We start from the raw sequence: 20,163 nt of genomic DNA on the forward strand, positions 1-20,163 counted from the left end.
GGAAATTAGTATCCAAAGCATTTCTTGCAATAACCCAGCAAGGAGTATTTCAGGGTGGTACTTGTAGCTTGTGTTGATTTCAGGTTTTTTTCAAATGTATATTTCAGCCCAGCTGTCTCCCTTGAACCCCAAACATCCTCACCGAACACACACAACCCCCAACTCCCCATCTTCCCTCCAGAATGAGCTCCTCCTGCAGCCCCCATTGTAGTTGCCTAGGCCGAAACTCCTCTGCTTCTCTCAGCATCGAAATGTATCCAGAATTTGAGCACTTTTCACACATCCCCAGTCCCCACCTTGGTCCAGGTCCCCAGCATATCCCACCTGGATTACTGCAGTGCTTTCCGAGCTGGTCTCCCAGCTTCCACATCTGCTTCCCTCAGTCCAGGCTCATCATAGCAGCTAGAGCAAGCAAGCTTCATCCATGTAAGTCAGCCTCTGTTCACTGTATCCAGTGGCTTTCCTCTTGCTCAGAATAAAAGTTCTGTCTTCACATGGAGACCCAGGGTCTCCCTCATCTGGCCCCAGCGAGGTCTCTGACTTTGTCTCCTTTCTCCTCACCTTGACTTTCCTGCTTCTCACTGGCCTTCCCTTTTCTCTTCAATGTGCCAGGCAAGCTCTCACCCTAGGACTTTTGACTTGCTCTTCTCTCTGCCTGGAACATTCTTTCCCATGGGGTCTGCAGAGTTTACTCCTGCACCTCCTTCAGGTCTTTGTTCAACTGTTACCTTTCCAGTATAAGGCTTCCCTGGTCACTCAATTTAAAATTGCAACCCACTCCTGCCGTCTGACCATTTCCTAGCTCCTCGCCTGCTTTATTTTGTTCTATGGCGTTAATCGCCATCTAATAGGCTATTTTTAAAATTTATTTTGTTATTTATCTTCTTCACTGGAATGTAGCCCCAAGAGGGCAGAAACTTTTGTCTTTCCTGATAAGAGTAGTAGAAGATCTAAGTTTCCAAACTCTAGCAACAGAAACAGGCTCTGGCTTATAGTAGGCTCTCAGTAAATTGTTGTTACTATTTGCAGAACAAAAGGCAGTGGCTGACATTGTTAGACTTGAGGTTTGTAGGAGGGAATAAATAACGTATGTAGAGTGCCATGTATAGTGTTAGGCATGGAGTAAGTGTTCAGTTATAGTTCCCCTCACCCTTATTTATACTGTAACTTAAATCTGGGCCATTGTGCTGAAATCACCGAGATAATGAAATATAGGTAATTTATTATTATTATTAAAGATACAGGAACTTCTTTATTATTTTAGAAAAAAAGTTTAAAAATCCAGAAGGTAGGGGAAAAAAAGCACCTGCAGATCATTTTGACATGATGACTGTGTAACTGCTTGGTCAAGTGGAGATTGAAAGTGACTGTTTGTCACTCCCTTGCACTCCCCCCTGTCCCCGGTTCAGCTAGTCTCAAAGTTAATTGTGGAATGAATATTCGTTGTGAGGGGGAGTGATTCATAGTGAAATTAACCAAACAGCCTGAGCAGTGAAAGATTCTGCGTCCAGGTAGGAGGCAGTGAATTAAAGCTTACTGTATTTTATCATCTCTCTTCTCCAATGTCTTATTAAAATTTAATTTATACATCTTAAGAAATAAATTTCTGCATATATGCAGTGGCTCTATAAACACATGCTTGCTGGTACATTTTGACCAGGAGCCAGTGTTGTCACTTCAGTTAACTGAAAATCACTTATCCAAAAACCTCTGCTTAGTGGAACACAGCCAAGAAAAGAAGAAATAAACTAAAAACAAAGCAGGAGGGGAGAGGATATAGTATATAATTAGGGCCACTACAAACCACCTACTGTGTGCTAGGAGCTAGACAGGTAGGCGTTTTACATGTTTTATTTAACAAAGGGTTTCTGAGTCACCAAAACGGATGACCAAGCCCACACACTAAAGCTGACATGTGTCATTCTTAGGAATGCCCTTAAGGTTTCTTTTCTTTTCTTTCTTTCTTTATTTTTAGATACAATGTGAACACATTTGGTGTTCTGATTTCTCAGCCAACATCAAACTAAAATAACAGAAGGTTACTAAGGCAAGAATACTGACAAGGTCAGAAAATGACAAGCCATAGCAAGGGGAAAGAAAGAAAATAAAAAGCATACACACTCTAAAACCAGCATCATCCAGGACCCTCTTGTGCAGTGACCAATTGCCTTACCCTCCTTGGCCATCTCTGAGGACATCCTCATCCAGCACACACCTTTACACTCCTGTCTTATGCCCTGAAGCTTTGCAGGTTCCGTTATGAAGGCAACCAAATGTGTAATATAGCTGGGAAAGCTCTTCATCAAAATATATTTTTAAAAATTTTAAGTCCTTAAAAAGCAAATATTGAATAAAGGACAAATGACAGACTAATGACTATAACATAGCTTTGACCAGTTCAGAACTAAACTATTAATGACTGCTGAAATGACCCAATTTAAGACATTTTTATGACTCAATAATATAGTTTTTATAGCTATATAAATTGTTTTCAATTATTTAAAATTTTGGCCATACTGGTCTTGCAAAAAAAAAAATCATTTGGACATTAATCATGAATACTTTTTCATTAACTGAATATAAAAATCTTGAGAGCTAGATTGGTATTTAATTTATGTTCATTAAAGCCTCTTTCAAATAATTATTATAGATCATATACCCTATTTCTGACTTTCTTCCAACCCTAACTGAAGAAGATCTATAAGGAATGCCTATTTTCTGGATTTGACAATGTGTGTTTACTTTTATGTGTATTTAAAAAAAAATAAAGCTCATATTATTTTACAAAAGTATTCTGGATCCTAACAAACTATTATGCCTCTTAGTGACTAGTTACGGGGTTTTCATTTTATTCCATGTCTTGAAAAATAAATATTTCAAAGACAGAGTGAATAGACAGATTTCCTCACTCCTCCTTGTCATGCTCTTTCAATATTATTCTGCTTCACTAGTGACCAAAGAACATCTCAATATAGTGGTCTCAAGCTATATATGCCAATAAAGGAAGACGTTAAAAGTCATTACCATCCTTTTTATTCAGCCATACCAAAATGAATCTGACATTTCATTATAACCTGTAAACAGTGAAAACCACAATGACTTGTTCCAAAAAGAACTAAACCAGAAACTATGACTTGCATCAGAACAAACCCACATATATTGATCAGGTGGACAAGATAAAATTAGAAGTGCTCATAGCTTCTTTTGGACATATCCTTAGGATCAGAAAGCTTGCTGTTAGTTAAAGATTCTGACAGTAACCATTTGTGGCATCCAGTTTGGAAACTTAGATCTTCTACTACTCTTATCAGAACAAACTATCCGTGCTTTCTGTCTCAACTGGCTAATGAGAAATCAGGCCTTTTCCAGAAACCACTCATGTGAAGCTCTCTTGCTGGCTCCCAGTCCCTTTGTTTATGTGCTCTTTTCTGTTGCATCCTGCTCAAAGTCTCACTCTCCATCTCATTGTATCATCCAGATAAAATGTTCACAGATGCCATGAATCCCAGTGTCCTCCTACACTTTACCTTACTTTTCAAAAGGTTAATAATAATTATATTTCAACTCCTGTGCTGTTCCTTTTTTAAATTCCAATTTTTTCAGTTTCCAAACAAAAATAACGATGGCATATCACCAGCTCTCAAGGCCTTTGAGGCAAGTGTGCAAAACGAGGCACTTTAACAAATGTACATCAACATGAAAGATTAAAGGATGAACTAGGTAATCAAAAATTATATTTTTGAGAAAGGTTGTCTCACCAGTTGAATTTAATTTTCCTTGATAATTATGTAAGTAACTTTAATAATACCATGCCTTGTTAATATTAAAATAATTTTGATTAGAATATCTGTCCTAATATGTTGTTTACCAGTATTTTATTTTTATGATAAAATTGAGATGTATGACTCATCTATAACACAAGATTTCTTACTGAAAATTATACCGGTCTGTTTTAACATTGGACTCCAAGAGTCTGAGATTTCTATATACAAAATTTGATACTGTGGCCATATGAATTATTTATATCTTAATATAACAAACCACAGTCTTTGCTGAAAGTTTAGAGTCATACAATCTGAGTATTTAGACTATTTCTGTAGTTAGAAGAAATCTGGGGTAAGAGAATGCAAAAGTTAGGAAGGACCTCAAGATGAGTGTGTCCAATACCCATTCTCAACCACATGTAAGGAAAACGATGGTCTGAAGAAGAGGTGAGGTAACATGCCCAAGACCTATAGCTTGCTGGCTGGTAAAGCTGTTATTCCAGCCTGGGGAATTTTAACCAGTGAAATTTCACTACTTTAGTCTAAATGTGATCTTAATTTTCATATTGTTCAAATCCATTTGACTAGTTTTCTTTTTCGTTTTCATTGATCATCTTTCATTTTAGAGAAAGCACTTGCTCTTTTCTTTTTCAATTTATACCCTCCCTAGGGAATCTCCTAGAGCTGGATTTGCCCTTAACTGTACCCCCTGTACTTCCATACACACACACAAGCACAGGGACACACACCCCTTCCATCCTATTAGGACCCTCTATTTACCAGATGGCTGGGTGAGTTAGGGATGCATCTAATTCACTAATAGAAAAGCAAATTACCATAAATTTGGCGGTTCCCAATAATGTTTGATCACTTTGGTGTTTAGGAATGCTATAATCTAGAAAATCAGCCCATAAAAACAACAGGATTACAGACCCTTATCAGAAGCAGTCTTAGAGATTTTACATTGAGGAGGCCCAGGAATGTTGTGACTTGCCCAGCATCCCTTAGCAAGCTGATAATTAGTGGCAGCTGGCCTGTTGTTACAGAATTATTCGCCCCAAAACAAGAAGTGAGACTTTTAAAATATTAAAGTGGGACCTTGTACAATTCTTTCTTGTCCTGAAAGGACACAATTGTTGATGATGTTTTCATTGTTTGCACAGTGGATGGTTAATGAAATTATTTTCATTTATGACTTACCTATTTACTTCATAATTACAGATTTTAGAACATCTACAGTTTGTTAAATGTATTAAATTTATTTTACAGCTCTATGAAAAAGTTGCACTGCTTCTGACAAACTTAGGTAAGTGGAACCCTCTTTATCTCACAGTACAGTATTGTGGTCTGAAGAATACCTTCTCAAAGATTCATTTCTGAAACACTGCTGAAAACAAATATTCCCTTTATTTTGAATTGCATACAACAATTTGTTCTTTGCCCTCAACAGGACATGTTAGATATGTCTAGGAATTGAGAGAATCTTTCCTACCTAAAGCTTTAAAGCATTTAGACATTATCTTTCATGAGCTAATATAATTTAAAGTAGGTTTTCTCTTACAAAAGTACATGTGTATGAAGTACCTATAATCATTTAGAAAAGCGTTCGTTTGCTGTTGCCTACAATTTTTATTTAATTAAAAACACAGCAAGTTTTAATGGCGTATAAAATCACAGCAAAATTAGTTGCTTTGAAGACTGGGAGTCTTTTATGTAGACAGGCTAACCATTACTGACATCCATGGAAATGACATTCATCTGGACAAGTCATCCCTAGGAACGTTTCTCTGACTCTTTAAGGCACCAGAACAATCTGGTAACGAGCTATGAGCTGTACCTTTACTACATTTTCAAGATGGAGGAATTGTCCCAATTTCATTAATGAGATATTAGTCATTTTACTCTATGCAGTTCGAGAAAATTACATGCTCCCACACAAAACCTGTTTTAGCACACTCCCATATGTAGCTTGCCAAAGGGAGAAAAAAATCACAAAAGTGTTTTCATTTATAATTATCATTATAATAAAAGATGCCAGATACATCTGGCATCGCATCTTTTTGAGCCCTTCTATGTGCCAGATACAGAGCTAGGCACTTGGCATATCTCCTTTGAATTCATTGAAATCTTCCATCACCGCCACTCTTTGCCCAAAAATAGAGAAGTTTATGTCCACAGAAGAGGTAACTGCCCATTGATAGACTGTGTCCAGGGGGCACCTTGCTCCAGGCTGGAAAAGATGCCTGTGGAGATATCAGCCATGGTCAATCTTTGGTTGGGCCACCTGGCAACCCACCCAGCTGGCTGATGAGCTAGGAGACCTTCCTGTGTAACCAAGAGTTCATTAGCAGAGGTGAAGTAAAGCTAAAGCCCTTGAAGCGTCCTTTGTCATTTCTTCCCTCAACAGCAGTATGGCCTTGTTCTGAAATTGACATTTAAACCATTTGAAATCCGATTCTCATTCTTTCTCCCCTCCCTTCTCAGATATACTCCTGGGAAGCATTTTGAGCTATAACTTGTGGGAAAGGAATTGATGGGGTAAAATGGTAAATGAGCAACTAGAAGCTCAGGGAATGTGGAAACAGAAAGTGCTATTGCATTAAATGCATTTTCTTTGACGTTGTTTGAGGTGAGGATGCAACTTCCGGGGAAGGATAAGCACATTTGACATGAGATTTCAGGTTGGAGGATTGATCCATATTTTTGGTTTGCATCACCATGTCCAAAGAGCATTTGCTGTAGGGAAATTGAAATACAAGAAGATGAAAATTGGTGCCTGACTGAGGTCAGGAAATTATAAGACAAAGATGCTGCTATACAATAAAAGCTCTAAAGATGAGGTCACCTCTTCGGTACTTGTCCTTGAGAATGAAAATGATGATGGATGAGGGTGACAGGTAATGGGGTCAGATGCTCATTCTGAGATGGGGGGTCTGACTCCCTCTCTCCCAGTAGCACTTCACATCACACCAGAAATAGAAGTCGAGACCAAGGAGTTATTAGGAGATGGGAGGGGACCTGATGCCACGCAGGCCCCACCCCACAGGTGGAAACTAAGAGCAAAAGGAGAGGCTCCTGCAAGGAGCCAGGGCCGGGAGTGCGGCCCCTTCAGCCTGGCTGTCTCTACTCCAGGCTCTCCGGGCATCCTGGAACAGCGGAACAAACGATATTCCCTGCCCTCGGACAAGTTAGTAATCACTTCCCACCAAAGCCTCGCTGGGGCTGGTCTGGGAGCTTGAGGAACCCACGGATGGTCCATTCTGTCGCATGTCATCTGTAGGCAAGCTGGGCTCTCCTGCAGCCTCCTTAGGAAGCCTCTGCTCCCACCCCGCGCATCTGGGGAGCTGGACAGAGGGAGTTGAGAAGGAGTCAGATGCAGCCTCTCAAACTCTGCTCCCCTTGTGTCCACAGAACAGCCTCGCACTGAGTCCGAGTGGGAGAACAGCTTCACCCTGAAAATGTTTCTTTTTCAGTTTGTCAATCTGAACAGCTCCACGTTTTACATCGCATTCTTCCTCGGAAGGTAAGAACCCATTCTCTCCACACCTCCCCCAGCCAGGGACAGAGCGCACAGAGGTCACTGACCAGGGTGACAGAGAGGCCAGCCTTTAGGGTGATTTTTATAAAGTGTATAAAGAGGAGAACAGTCTCCTCCTTTCCTTTCCCTTCCCATTCTGGGGAATGGTCTCCATCAAAGTCCCTTGTACCTTTTCTTGTTAAGGTGAGTAGAAGAAAATAGTTTGCACACGTGAAGTGTGAATGTAAAACTTGCAGGCTCCATCTGTACCTGAATCGGGCCTCTGGATCTCACACCTATAAGAGCAGGTGGCATCAGGGGGAGGACAGCAGGCAGCATGTCCCAGATCCCTGACCTCACAGAGGAGGGAAGGACATTCAGACAGGAAAGGGGGCTGACGTAGGATGCCGAAGGAGACTGGGCAGCTTCTGAATCCCGCAGTTCTGAGGATGTGGAACGTCCAGGTACCATGAACTTCATTACACCAGGAAGCGTGTCTGAGGAGACGAGAACCAGGGGAGAGCCGAGTATTGGGTTTTAGTGAAATGGATAAGCAGCCTGTCCGCAGTTTCCAGCTACTTCAGTATGGAATGCTAGTCAAATAGTTTCGTTTTAAAAAATAAAAAACACGGCATTGCTGATATTCAAAAAGATCTGATGTGTTTAAACCCAACCTGCTGCTTACACCACAGCCCCTTGATATTCAGCAGAAAATGTTAAAAGTCACAGCAGGCATCGAGGACTGGCCTCTGTGTTCAGGAGCCAGACAGAAGGGCCAGGAGAGAAATACCCCCCAGAGAATTCCAGAAGCTGCCATTATGCCAGTTCCAGAGAGTTTTCCTAATTCCCTGGCACCTGTTCCTTACTGCACCGGTAATTTTCGCTGGAGGATGTGCTAATCTGAATATAATATTCACTGAAGGCTACAGGATGCTAATGGTTTGTTTTTCTGTGTGTGTTGAAGATTCACAGGACACCCAGGTGCCTACTTGAGGCTGATAAACAGATGGAGACTAGAAGAGGTCTGTATTCTCCCATCATTCCTTGTTTCCTACAGACTTGGCGTTAAACAGGCTTAGGGCAACTTTGTGCAGATTAGAAACCAGACAGCCTTTCTTCCTGACCATTGATTCTTGAATTTCTGTGTTTGCTTACCTCGCAGTGCCACCCTAGTGGATGCCTTATTGATCTCTGTATGCAAATGGGTATTATAATGGTGCTAAAGCAGACCTGGAATAATTTCATGGAACTTGGCTACCCGTAAGTACCTTAGATATCTATACTTGAGAGGCAGCATGTCTCATTGGCTTTTCTAGGTGTGGCAAGTAAGATAAGCAATGCAGACTCAGCAGTTAAGCGTGCGTGTGTGTGTGTGTGTGTGTGTGTGTGTGTGTGTGTGTGTGTGTGTGTGTACCTGGAGCTAAGTCTTTATGCTTAGATATTCAAAGACAAATCATGAAAATAATAAACATTGGCTCTTTTGGAAGATTTAGCACAAATTGCATAAGCAAAAATGAATATTCTTTAAGAAGTCTCTGTGGGCCCCTAAATAATTGGATACCTGCTTCCAAGCTGCTTTATATGATGATGACACATTAACGAGGTCTTTACTCCCCAACCCCTGCAATAAATCAGAAATGGTAATTTCTTTAAACTTCCTTAAATTCAACTGTACAGGAAAGGAACTTATGGAAAGAAGACCTAAAAAAATGATTCAGAAAAGAAACTGGAGTATTTCTAAGTAAGCCTATCCTAACCAGTAAAAACATCATTATCTGATGATAACAGTTTATGTGGATGGCAACGGGCAAAAACTTGCATCACCTTTGTAAGGATGACCTTGAATTTGGCTGTGTCTGCTCAGTTCTGGTCAGTTAAGTTTTAAAGGGACATAAATCAGCAGCACTTCTATTTCTTCTTTAATTCTACACCTACAGGTTTCCAGGTCAGCTCAAGTGTCTCCATAGAGAATTCCAGGTTTCAGGGAAGACCACTCAGCCAGAACAATTAACTGGAACTCAGTTCACTTCGAAAAGTCATCTCTTAGCTCCCCGTCAGAACCACTGCCAGTAATTTTCTCTTCTTAGATTTATTTTTAGAAAACTTCTTCCAAGTGTTGATGTTTTCTATAAAACTTAAAAAAAAACAAAGCATAAAATTTTAAAATTAGAAGCATTATATTCTCTTTTAAAGTATCATCCATAACTTATCAAAATGTCAGACATCAAAGGGAACTATATTTATCTTCTACTAATATGGGCATAGAGCAAAATTGTGAAGTAGACAGAATTGTCTTTGATACCCATCCCCTTATTTAGTTTATTTCACATTTGTTTTTGCTTTGGCATCGCTACTCTCAGATACCCCTCAGCTTTCTCCTGGCCCCCTACAGCACACAAACCTGACCCCCCCCACACCCCAATTTCTTCAACCCTGTTCCGTATCGTAAAATGCACTTCTGAACACTGCCGAGGATTAATGTACTAACCTCACCAGTGTGAGATGCGTTTTATTGGGAATCAGAGCCTCTGTCAAACTCAACCCAAAAGCAGGCAGATCCAGTTGTGGACCTGCGGGCTTCTGTATGCCAGGAGAGGAGGAAACCTTTGTGGGTTTTCAGACCTTCTAGGGCCCTCGAGTCAGAGTATGCAGGTCAGCACCCCATGGTAAGACTGCTCACGAGTCCTCAACTAAGCCAGCTAGGCCAAACCATCTTCTTCTCAGAGGCCTGCGGGTTGCCTTTGTACTGGGGGATCAGGTTATCAATGTTCTCAGTCCTCTACCCAACCCTCCGAGGCAACACTGGACGAGAGACAGTTTCGTGAATGATTAAAATAAGTTCATCAATCATTCTGTTCACGTGCAAGTACAAATGCTTGACGTGTAGCCTCCATTGTTATTTCCCTTCTAATCCAAGGCTTCATTTCCTTGCCAGCGTGTCCTAAATTTTTTAAACTATTGTTCTATATTCTAACTCTATTTCTTATTACTTAAGTCTTATGAACAGCTATATACATATATATTTTTTAAAATAAATTGATCTTGTTGTGCAGGTTAATTCAGAATTGGTGGACTAGAAGGAAAGTACGACAAGAGCATGGACCTGAAAGGAAAATAAGTTTCCCACAGTGGGAAAAGGACTACAACCTTCAGCCGATGAATGCCTACGGACTTTTCGACGAATACTTAGAAATGAGTATGAAAATAGCCTATTTTATCTGATTTTTAAAAATGTTATTGAAGTATAGTTAATTTACAATGTGTTAATTTCTGCTGTACAGCAGAATGACTCAGTTATAATTCTTTTCATATTCTTTTCCATTATGGTTTATCATAGGATATTGAATATAGTTCCCTGTGCTATAGAGTAGGACCTTGTTGTCTGTTTTATCCTATTAATTATAAATGTAAGTTCTAGCTACATTTAACTAGACATACACCGTTATCGTCGAGGCTAGCAGTATGGGGGGATTCTTGAGCTAAATGCAGAGGAAGGGTGTTCTTGCTTTAAGAAGCTTTATGGACAGAAATAGTGCCAAGTCACTTCACATTCTTCATGACATTGTGTCCTGTCCCTTGTAATAAATCACCAGAAAAAAATGAGCTGAAAACTTGGTGAACCAAAGAAAAAGGAGTTATCACTCATGGTGTGATTGATTCATTCATTCAGCAGACATGGTTTTTTTTATTGAAGTATAGTTCATTTACAATGTTGTGTTAGTTTCAGGTGTATGGCAAAGTGATTCAGTTATACATATATACATAAAAGAATATAAACATTCTTTTTCATATTCCTTTCTATTATAGTTTATTATAAGATATTTAATATAGTTCCCTGTGCTATACAGTAGGACCTTGTTGTTTATCTATTTTATATATAGTAGTTTGTATCCAGCAGACATCTTTTGAGCCATGTTATGTCCAGGCAGACATTATGTTTGGCACTAGAGATACAAGAAGGAATCAGGCACAGTCCCAGCTCTGAAAGAGTGCACAGTGAGGGAAAGTCAGAGATACAAAAGGTAAGTGCAATAAAGTGGCCTAGATGCTGCAGTATGAGTCAGTAGGGCGTAGATGGGGGACAGTCATTTCCCTTGAGGGGGCGGCAGGAAGCTGGGAATGCTTAAGCTATGCTACACTTATATTGAAGGAATCTGATTTCTCTATAATCAAATCCAAGCTACTTACTTTAGCATGTATCTGAGAGCATGAGCTTTAGAAACAGATTACCTGAGTTCAAATCCCAGCCCCTCACTTATTAACTGTGAAACCTTGGGCAATTACTTAATCTCTTTGTCTCACTTTCCTCTTCTTTAGAATGGGGATAGAAAAAGTAACCACTTCAGAGCACTTCTATGTGGATTAAATAAATTAACACATGGAAAGGGCTTAGAACAATGCCTGGCTCGTAGTATGTACTTGATATATGTCATCCCTGTCATTATTACTATTTTTCTATTCTTATCTTCCAGGGGAGAAAAGCGTAACAAAATCCCTTAGCAGATACACTGAGTGTGGATAGCTTTTCTCTTTTTTTCTAATTATGTTTAAGCTCTGTAACATTGGGGTGAAAGTGGGGGTAGGGATGGGCAAGATACATTACTTCTGAAAGAAGTTCTTTCTGGGCAAATCTGAAAATTAAAGCAGTAGTAGAGTTGATACTTAATGTTTCTTAGGTCGCTTATGTCCTGAGTACCTACCAATGTTTTTAGAGTTTCAATTATAGAATGGCAGAATGATATAACTTGGAGAAGAAATCAATTTGGGCAGTAATAATAACACTTAATAACGGGAATTCATTAAGTGAACTAAGCACTTGGAGGTCTCTTAATGGATTCTCCTCCCATAAAGAAGGAAATGAACAATAATGTTGGTATATAGAGTGCATGAAAAGAACTGGTAGTGCTCCAAATACTCCAGTATCTTTGCAGCAAGAAACACATCTCAGAAGCAGCATTTCAAGCAGACCAGTGAATCCTAACTGCTTGCTTCTGCTCTTGTTGTTTTTGTTATTTTCTTAATGACTTTCCTGCTTTGTTGTATTTTTTAAATGTATTCATTGAAGTAGAATATATAGTGAGAAAAGCATATAAATCAAAAGTGTACAGATCAATAAATATTCACCAATTTATGCACAAATGTAACCAAACTGTGTAGGTGAGGGGTTAACACACTACTGCCCTCAGACCCAAAGCCAGTCCACTGCCTGGCTTTGTAAATAACATTCTATTGAAACACAGCAATACCCGTTTATTTACACATTATCTATAGTTTTTTAATTTAATTTTTATTTTATATTACAGTTGATTTACAATGTTGTGCTAGTTTCGGGTGTACAGCAAAGTGGTTCAGTTATACGTATACATATATCCATTCTTTTTCAGATTCTTTTCCCACATAGATTATTACAGAATACTGAGTAGAGTTCCCTGTGCTATACAGTAGGTCCTTGTTGATTATCTATTTCATATATAGTACTGTGTATATGTGAATCCCAAACTCGTAATTTATCCCTCCTTCCCACCTTTCCCCTTTGATAACCATAAGTTTGTTTTTGAAGTCTGTGAGTCTCTTTCTGTTTAGGAAATAAGTTCATTTGTATCATGTTTTTAGAGTCCACTTGTGATATCATATAGCACTTGTCTTTCTCTGACTTATTTCACTAAGCACAATATTCTCTGGGTCCATCATGTTGCTGCAGGTGGCATTATTTCATTCTCTTTTATGGCCGAGTAATATTCCATTGTATATATGTACCACATCTTCTTTATCCATTCCTCTGTTGATGGACATTTAGGTTGCTTCCATGTCTTGGCCATTGTATATAGTGCTGCAATGAACATTGGGGTGCATGTATCTTTTTGAATTATGGTTTTCTCCAGATATATGCCCAGGATTGCTGGGTCGTATGGTAGTTCTATTTTAGTTTTTTAAGGAACCTCCATACTGTTCTCCATAGTGGCTGTACCAATTTACATTCCCACCAACTGTGTAGGAGGGTTCCCTTCTCTCCACACCTTCTCCAGCATTTATTATTTGTAGACTATTTGATGACAGTCATTCTGACCAGTGTGAGGTGATTCCTCATTGTAGTTTTGATCTGCATTTCTCTAATAAATAGCGATGTTGAGAGTCTTTTCATGTGCCTGTTGGCCATCTGTATGTCTTCTTTGGAGAAATGTCTATTTAGATCTTCTGCCCATTTTTGGACTGGGTTGTGTTTTTTGTTTTGATATTCAGTTCCATGAGCTATTTGTATATTTTGGCAACTAATCCCTTGTAGGTCACTTCGTTTGCAAATATTTTCTCCCATTAAGGGTTGTCTTTTCATTTTGTTTATGGTTTCCTGTGCTGTGCAAAAGCTTTTAAGTTTAATTAGGTCCCATTTGTTTATTTTTGTTTTTATTTTCATTACTGTAAGTCAGGGAGCCTGAATCCTCCAGCTCCATTTTCTTTTCTCAGGATTGCTTTGGCTATTCAGGGTCTTTCTTTTGTGTTTCCATACACATTTAAAATATTTTTGTTCTACTTCTGTGAAAAATGCCACTGGTAATTTAATAAGGATTGAATTGAATCTGTAGGTTGCCTTGTATAGTATCGTCATTTTGACAATATTGATTCTTCCAGTCCAAGAACATGGTATATCATTTTTCCATCTGTTTGTGTCATCTTCATTTTCTTTCATCAGCATCCTATAGTTTTCAGAGTACAGGTCTTTTGCCTCCTTAGGTAGGTTTATTCCTAGGTATTTTATTCTTTTTGATGTGATGATAAATGGGATTGTTTCCTTAATTAATTTCTCTTTCTGATCTTTCACTGTTAGTGTATAGAAATGCAACAGATTTCTGTGTATTAACTTTGTATCCTGCAACCTTACCCAAATTCATTGATGAGGTCTAGTACTATTCTGGAAGCATCTTTAGGATTTTCTATGTATAGTATCATGTCATCTGCAAACAGTGATAGTTTTACTTCTTCTTTTCCAATTTGGATTCCTTTTATTTCTTTTTCTTCTCTGATTGCCATTGTCTAGGACTTCCAAAACTATGTTGAATAAAAGTAGCGAGAGTGGACATCCTTGTCTTGTTCCTGATCTTAGAGGAAATGCTTTCAGCTCTTCACTGTTGAGTATGATGTTAGCTGTGGGTTTGTCATACATGGCCTTTATAATATTGAGGTACGTTCCCTCTATGCCCACTTTTTGGAGAGTTTTTATCATAAATGGGTGTTGAATTTTGTCCAAAGCTTTTTCTGCATCTACTGAGATGATCATATGGTTTTTATTCTTCAGTTTGTCAATGTGGTGTATCACAGTGACCGATTTGCTCAGGATGACTTTAGGCAGCCTGTCTGCTGATGGGTGGGGCTGTGTGTTCCCACCCTGCTGGTTGGTTGTTTGGCCTGAGGCATCCCAGCACTGGAGCCTGCAGGCTGTTGGGTGGGGCCAGGTCTCAGGTGCCAAAAAGCATCTGCCACCAGTGTCCTTGCCCCAAAGTGAGCCACAGCTGACCCCCGCTTCCCCAGGAGAACCTCCAAGACCCGCAGGTAGGTCTGGCCCAGGCTCGTATGGAGTCACTGCATTGCCCTGGGTCTTAGTGCACGTGAAACATTGTGTGCACCCTCCAAGAGTGGAGTCCCTGTTTCCCCCACTCCTGTGGAGCTCCTTCACTCAAGCCCTGCTGGCTTTCAAAGTCAAATGCTCTCGGGGCTCCTCCTTCTGATGCCAGACCCCTAGGCTGCGGAGCTCGACATAGGGCTCACTCCTGTGGGAGAACCCCTGCGATATAATTATTTTCCAGTTTGTGGGTCGCCCACCCAGCAGGTATGGGATTTGAGTATATCATGAAAGTGCCCCTCCTACAGTCTTGTTGTGGCTTCTTCTTTATCTTTGGGTGTAGAATACCTTTTTTGGTGGTACTGTGTCTTTTTTGTTGATGGTTGTTCAGCAGTTAGCTGTGATTTTGGTGTCTTCATGAGAGGAGGTAAGCTCAAGTCCTTCTACTCTGCCATCTCGTCTCCAGGCCTCTACATATTATCTGTAGTTACTTTTGCACTATAGCAGCAGAGCTGATTAGTTGTGACAGAGACTTTATGGCCCACAAAGCCTGGAATATTTACTATCTGGCTCTTTACAGAAAATGTTTGTCATCCTGTGAGCTACATCGAGAAATAGGATATTATCAGTATCAAAGAAGGCTCCCTTGTTTCCTCTCCCAGTTATAACACCCTCCCCAACCAATTTCCTGACTTCTAATTTTGCCTTTTTTTAAAGATCTCTATAGAAATGGAATTATACATTTTCTTTTGTAAATGGCTTATTCCATTCAATAACATATTTATAAGATACTTCCATTTGCTACAGGTAAAATTTCATTTTCATTTTTGTATAGTATTCGTAGAATGTGTACCTGAAGCAAAATTATGAAACAAGTGAGTTTGTCTTTGATACCCACCTCCATCTTTCCTTAGTCACATGTAGTTTTTTTTTCATTTCCAATCCCAGATACTTTCCATTCCATCTTTCTCCCCTTCCCCCACCAATCCCTCCATCCTTTCCCATATCATGAAATGGACTTCTGAGCACTGCTAAGGATTAATGAGCTAGATAGTTGCATTTTAGTAAGAATCAAAGCCTCTGTCAAACTTGAGTCAAAAAAAAAAAAAAAAAGAGGCAAACTTACTTGTGGATGTGCAGGCATCAGTGTGCCAGTGGATGAACTAGTTTGTGAGTCTGCAGATCTTCTAGACCCCTGAAAACTGGAATTCACCACTATTTACCCATCCATTCTACTGGTGATAGATTTGTGAGTTGTTTCTAGGTTTGGGTTCTTACAAACGATATTGCTATGAACATTTTGGTACATGGGTTTTGGTTAACATTTGTATGTATTTCTGTTGGGAATTTATGCAAGAGTGGGGTTACCAGTGGAGTGGCCATGATAATGTACGCGTTTGTGGCTCTTCAGTAGACACCTGCAAACAGTTTTCAAAACTCCAACTAGCAATATAAGAGCTTTGGTTATTCCACATACTCACTAAAACTTGTTAGTGTCCGTCTTTTTAAATTTTGGGCATTCTGGTTCGTATGTAGTAGTACCTCATCATTGTTTTAATTTGAAATTTCATGTCAACTTAAAATGCAGAATACCTTTTCATATGCTTCTGGTCATTTGGGTATCCTCTTTCGTGAATTCCCATTCAGGCCCATGATTCTGTTCTGTTTCTCTTTCTTAGTGATTTTAGAAGCTATTTATATATTCTGGATATGAATCTTTTGTTAGCTGAACCTGGAATATCTTTTGTAGGAAAGTTTCTAATTATAGATTTAATTTCGTTAATAGATACATGACTATTCAGATTTTCTATTTCTTCAAGTAACCATTTCAGTAGTCTGTGGTTTAGTTGTGCTTTTCAAGAAACTCATCTGTTTCATCTGAATTTTCACATTTAGTGGAATAAAGTTGTTTATAATACTCTTACGAACTTTTAATGTACATAAGGTCTGTAGTGATGTTCTCGTTTTCATTTATACTTTCATAGTTTGTGCTTTTTGCTTTTTTCCTTTTACAATCTGGCTAGAGGTTTATTGATTTTTTCATTTATTTCTGCTCTTATTTCCTGCCTATTCTTTCTTTGGGCCTAATTTTCTCTTTTCCAAACATCTTCAGATGGAAGCTTAAATAACTGATTTTCTACTTTTCTTCTTTTTCTAATCTAGGCATTTAGAATTATGATTTTCTCTATGAATACTGCTTCATAGCTGTATCCTATAAGTTTTGAGATGCTATATTTTCATCATCAAGGCATTTGCTAATTGCCATTGTAGTTTTTTTTAGAAATGTGTTGTTTAATATCAAAATATTTGAGGATTTTCTAGCTATCCCTCTGTCATTGGCTTCTTACAGTTTTTTTTTTTTTTCCTTGTAGTTGATTTCTAATCTCATAGTGTTGGGGTCAGAAAAGATGCTTGATATGATTTCAGTTTTAATTTACCAAGGCTTGCTTTATGGCCCAGCATGTGATCTATCCTGGAGAGTGTTCCATGTACACTTAAAAATGTGTATTCTGCTGCTTTCGGATAAAATGCTCTATAAATATCAATTAAGTCCATCTGGTCTAATATGTCATTTAAGGCCTGTGTTTCCTTATTGAGTTTCTGTCTGGATGATCTGTCCATTGATGTAAGTGGGGTGTTAAAGTCCCCCACTGTTACTGTGTTACTGTCCATTTCTCCTTTTATGGCTATTGGCATTTGCCTTATGCTCCTCTGTTGGGCACATGTATACAATTGTTATATCTTCTTCTTGGATTGATCCCTTGATCATTATGTAGTGTCCTTCTTTGTCTCTTATAGCAGTCTTTATTTTAAAGTCTAATTTGTCTGGTATGAGTATTGCTACTCCAGCTTTCTTTTGATTAACATTTGCATGTAATACCTTTTTCCATCCTCTTAGTTTCAGTCTATATGTGTCCATAGATCTGAATTGGGTCTCTTGTAGACAGCATATATACAGGTCTTGTTTTTGAATCCAGCCAGCCAGTCTATGTCTTTTGTTTGGTGCATTTAATCCATTTGCATTTAAGGTAGCTACCAATATGTATGTTCTTACTGCCATTTTGTTAATTGTTTTGGATTTGTTTTTGTAGGTCTTTTCTCTTCCCTTCCTCTTTTGTTTTCTCCTCTTGTGGTTTGATGACTATCTTTAGTGTTGTGTTTGGAATGCTTTTTCTTTTTTGTGTGTGTGTCTATTGAAGATTTTCAGTTTGCGGTTCCCATGAGGTTTTGATATAGCAGTCTATATATATATATAGAAGATTGTTTTAAGTTTCTGGTCTGTACATTTCAAATGCATTTCCAATATTCCTGCATCTGTACACTCCTCACAGCTGCTGGGGATTTTTTGTTGTTGTTTTTTTTTTTTGTGCGGTACACGGGGCTGTCACTGTTGTGGCCTCTCCCGTTGCAGAGCACAGGCTCTGGAAGCGCAGGCTCAGCAGCCATGGCTCAGGGGCCCAGCTGCTCCACGGCATGTGGGATCTTCCCAGATCAGGGCATGAACCCGTGTCCCCTGCATCGGCAGGCGGACTCTCAACCACTGCGCCACCAGGGAAGCCCCACAGTTGCTGGTTTTGATATCTTATTTGTGTTTAGATGGTTTCCTACCTTTACTGTATGTTTGCCTTTACTGGTGAGCTTTCTCATTTGTAATTTTCTTGTTTCTAGTTGCGGCCTTTTCTTTCCACCTAGAGAAATTCCTTTAGCATTTGTTGTAAAGCTGGGTTGGTGGTGCTGAATTCCCTTGGCTTTTGCTTGCCTGTAAAGCTTTTGATTTCTCTGTCAAATCTGAACGAGAGCCTTGCTGGGTATAGTACTCTTGGTTGTAGGTTCTTCCCTTTCATCACTTGAAATGAAATATATCATGCCATTCCCTTCTGGCCTGCACAGTTTTTGCTGCGAAATCAGCTGATAACCTTATGGGGATTACCTTGTATGTTATTTGTTGCTTTTCCCTTGTTGCCTTTAATATTTTCTCTTTGTCTTTAATTTTTGTCAGTTTGATTACTGTGTGCGTGTTCCCCCTTGGTTTTATCCTGTATGGGCCTCTCTGCACTTCCTGGACTTGCGTGACTGTTGTTTCCTTTCCCCTGTTAGGAAGTTTTCAGCTATTATCTCTTCAAACATTTTCTCAGGCCCTTTCTCTCTCTTCTCCTTCTGGGACCCCTATTATGCGAATGTTCGTGCATTCAATGTTGTCCCAGAGGTCTCTTAGACTGTCTTCATTTCTTTTCACTCATTTTTCTTTATTCTGCTCCATGGCAGTGATTTCCACCATTCTGTCTTCCAGCTCACTTATCTGTTCTTTTGCCTTACTTATTTCTGCTGTTGATTCCTTCTAGTGTATTTTTCATTTCAGTTATTGTATTGTTCAACTCTGTTTGCTCTTTATAGCCTCTAGCTCTTTGTTAAACATTTCTTGTATCTTCTCGGTCTATGCCTCCATTCTTTTTCTGAGATCTTGGATCACCTTTACTATCATTACTCTGAATTCTTTTTTGGGTACATTGCCTATATCTCCACTTCACTTAGTTGTTCTTCTGGGGTTTTATCTTTTTCCTTCATCTGAAACATATTTCTTTGCTGTCTCATTTTGTCTGACTTTGTGTTCGTGGTCTCCATTCTCCAGGCTGCAGGATCGTAGTTCCTTTTTTCTGGCATCTGTCTCCTGGTGGGTGAGACTGGTCTAAAAGGCTTATGCAGACTTCCTGGTGGGAGGGACTGGTCCCTGCCTACTAGTGGGTGTAGCTGGGTCTTGTCCCTCTGTTGGGCAGGGCCATGTCTAGGGGTGTGTTTAGAGGTGGCTGTGTGCTCAGGAAGACTTTAAGCAACGTATCTGCTGATGGGGGGGGGGGGTGCTGTGTTTCTGCCCTGTTGTTTGTTTAGCCTGAGGCATCTCAGCACTGGAGCCTACTGGCTTTTGGGTGGTCACCAGGTCTTGGTGACAAAATGGCAGCCTCCAGCAGAGCTCACGCCAATGAATACTCCTTGTTACCTCCACCACCAGTGTCCTTGTGGCTACAGTGAGCCACAGCCACCGCCACCACCCCAGGAGACCCTCCAAGACCAGCAGGTAGATCTGACCCAGGCGCCTATGAAGTCACTGCTTTTTTTCCTGGGTCCCAGTGCACACAAGACCTTCTGTGCACCCTCCAAGAGTGGAGTTTCTATTTATTTCCCCTGAGGAGTTCCTGCAATCTAGCCCCACTGGCCTTCAAAGCCAAATGCTCTGGTGGCTCCTCCTCCTGATGCCAGACTCCCAGACTGGGGAGCCTGACTCGGGGCTTATAACTCTTACTCCTGTGGGAGAACTTCCGTGGTATAAT

At 39.7% G+C, this 20,163-nt stretch overlaps 1 protein-coding gene across 1 annotated transcript in view; it reads left to right on the plus strand.

The window, feature by feature from the left end:
* The window catches only part of ANO4 (anoctamin 4), a gene marked incomplete at both ends in the record, with an annotated part of 446,527 nt that overhangs the window by 380,198 nt on the left and 46,166 nt on the right, over positions 1-20,163 (plus strand). Inside the window, 5 exons of the mRNA XM_082666182.1 lie at positions 5,034-5,070; positions 7,176-7,287; positions 8,246-8,303; positions 8,444-8,541; positions 10,335-10,477. Of these exons, the coding sequence (XP_082522308.1) occupies positions 5,034-5,070; positions 7,176-7,287; positions 8,246-8,303; positions 8,444-8,541; positions 10,335-10,477 (448 nt within the window). The remainder of the gene's footprint in view (positions 1-5,033; positions 5,071-7,175; positions 7,288-8,245; positions 8,304-8,443; positions 8,542-10,334; positions 10,478-20,163) is intronic.

Source organism: Grampus griseus (genome assembly GCF_964374135.1).
Source record: "Grampus griseus genome assembly, chromosome: 11".
Classification (NCBI taxonomy): Eukaryota; Metazoa; Chordata; class Mammalia; order Artiodactyla; family Delphinidae; genus Grampus; species Grampus griseus.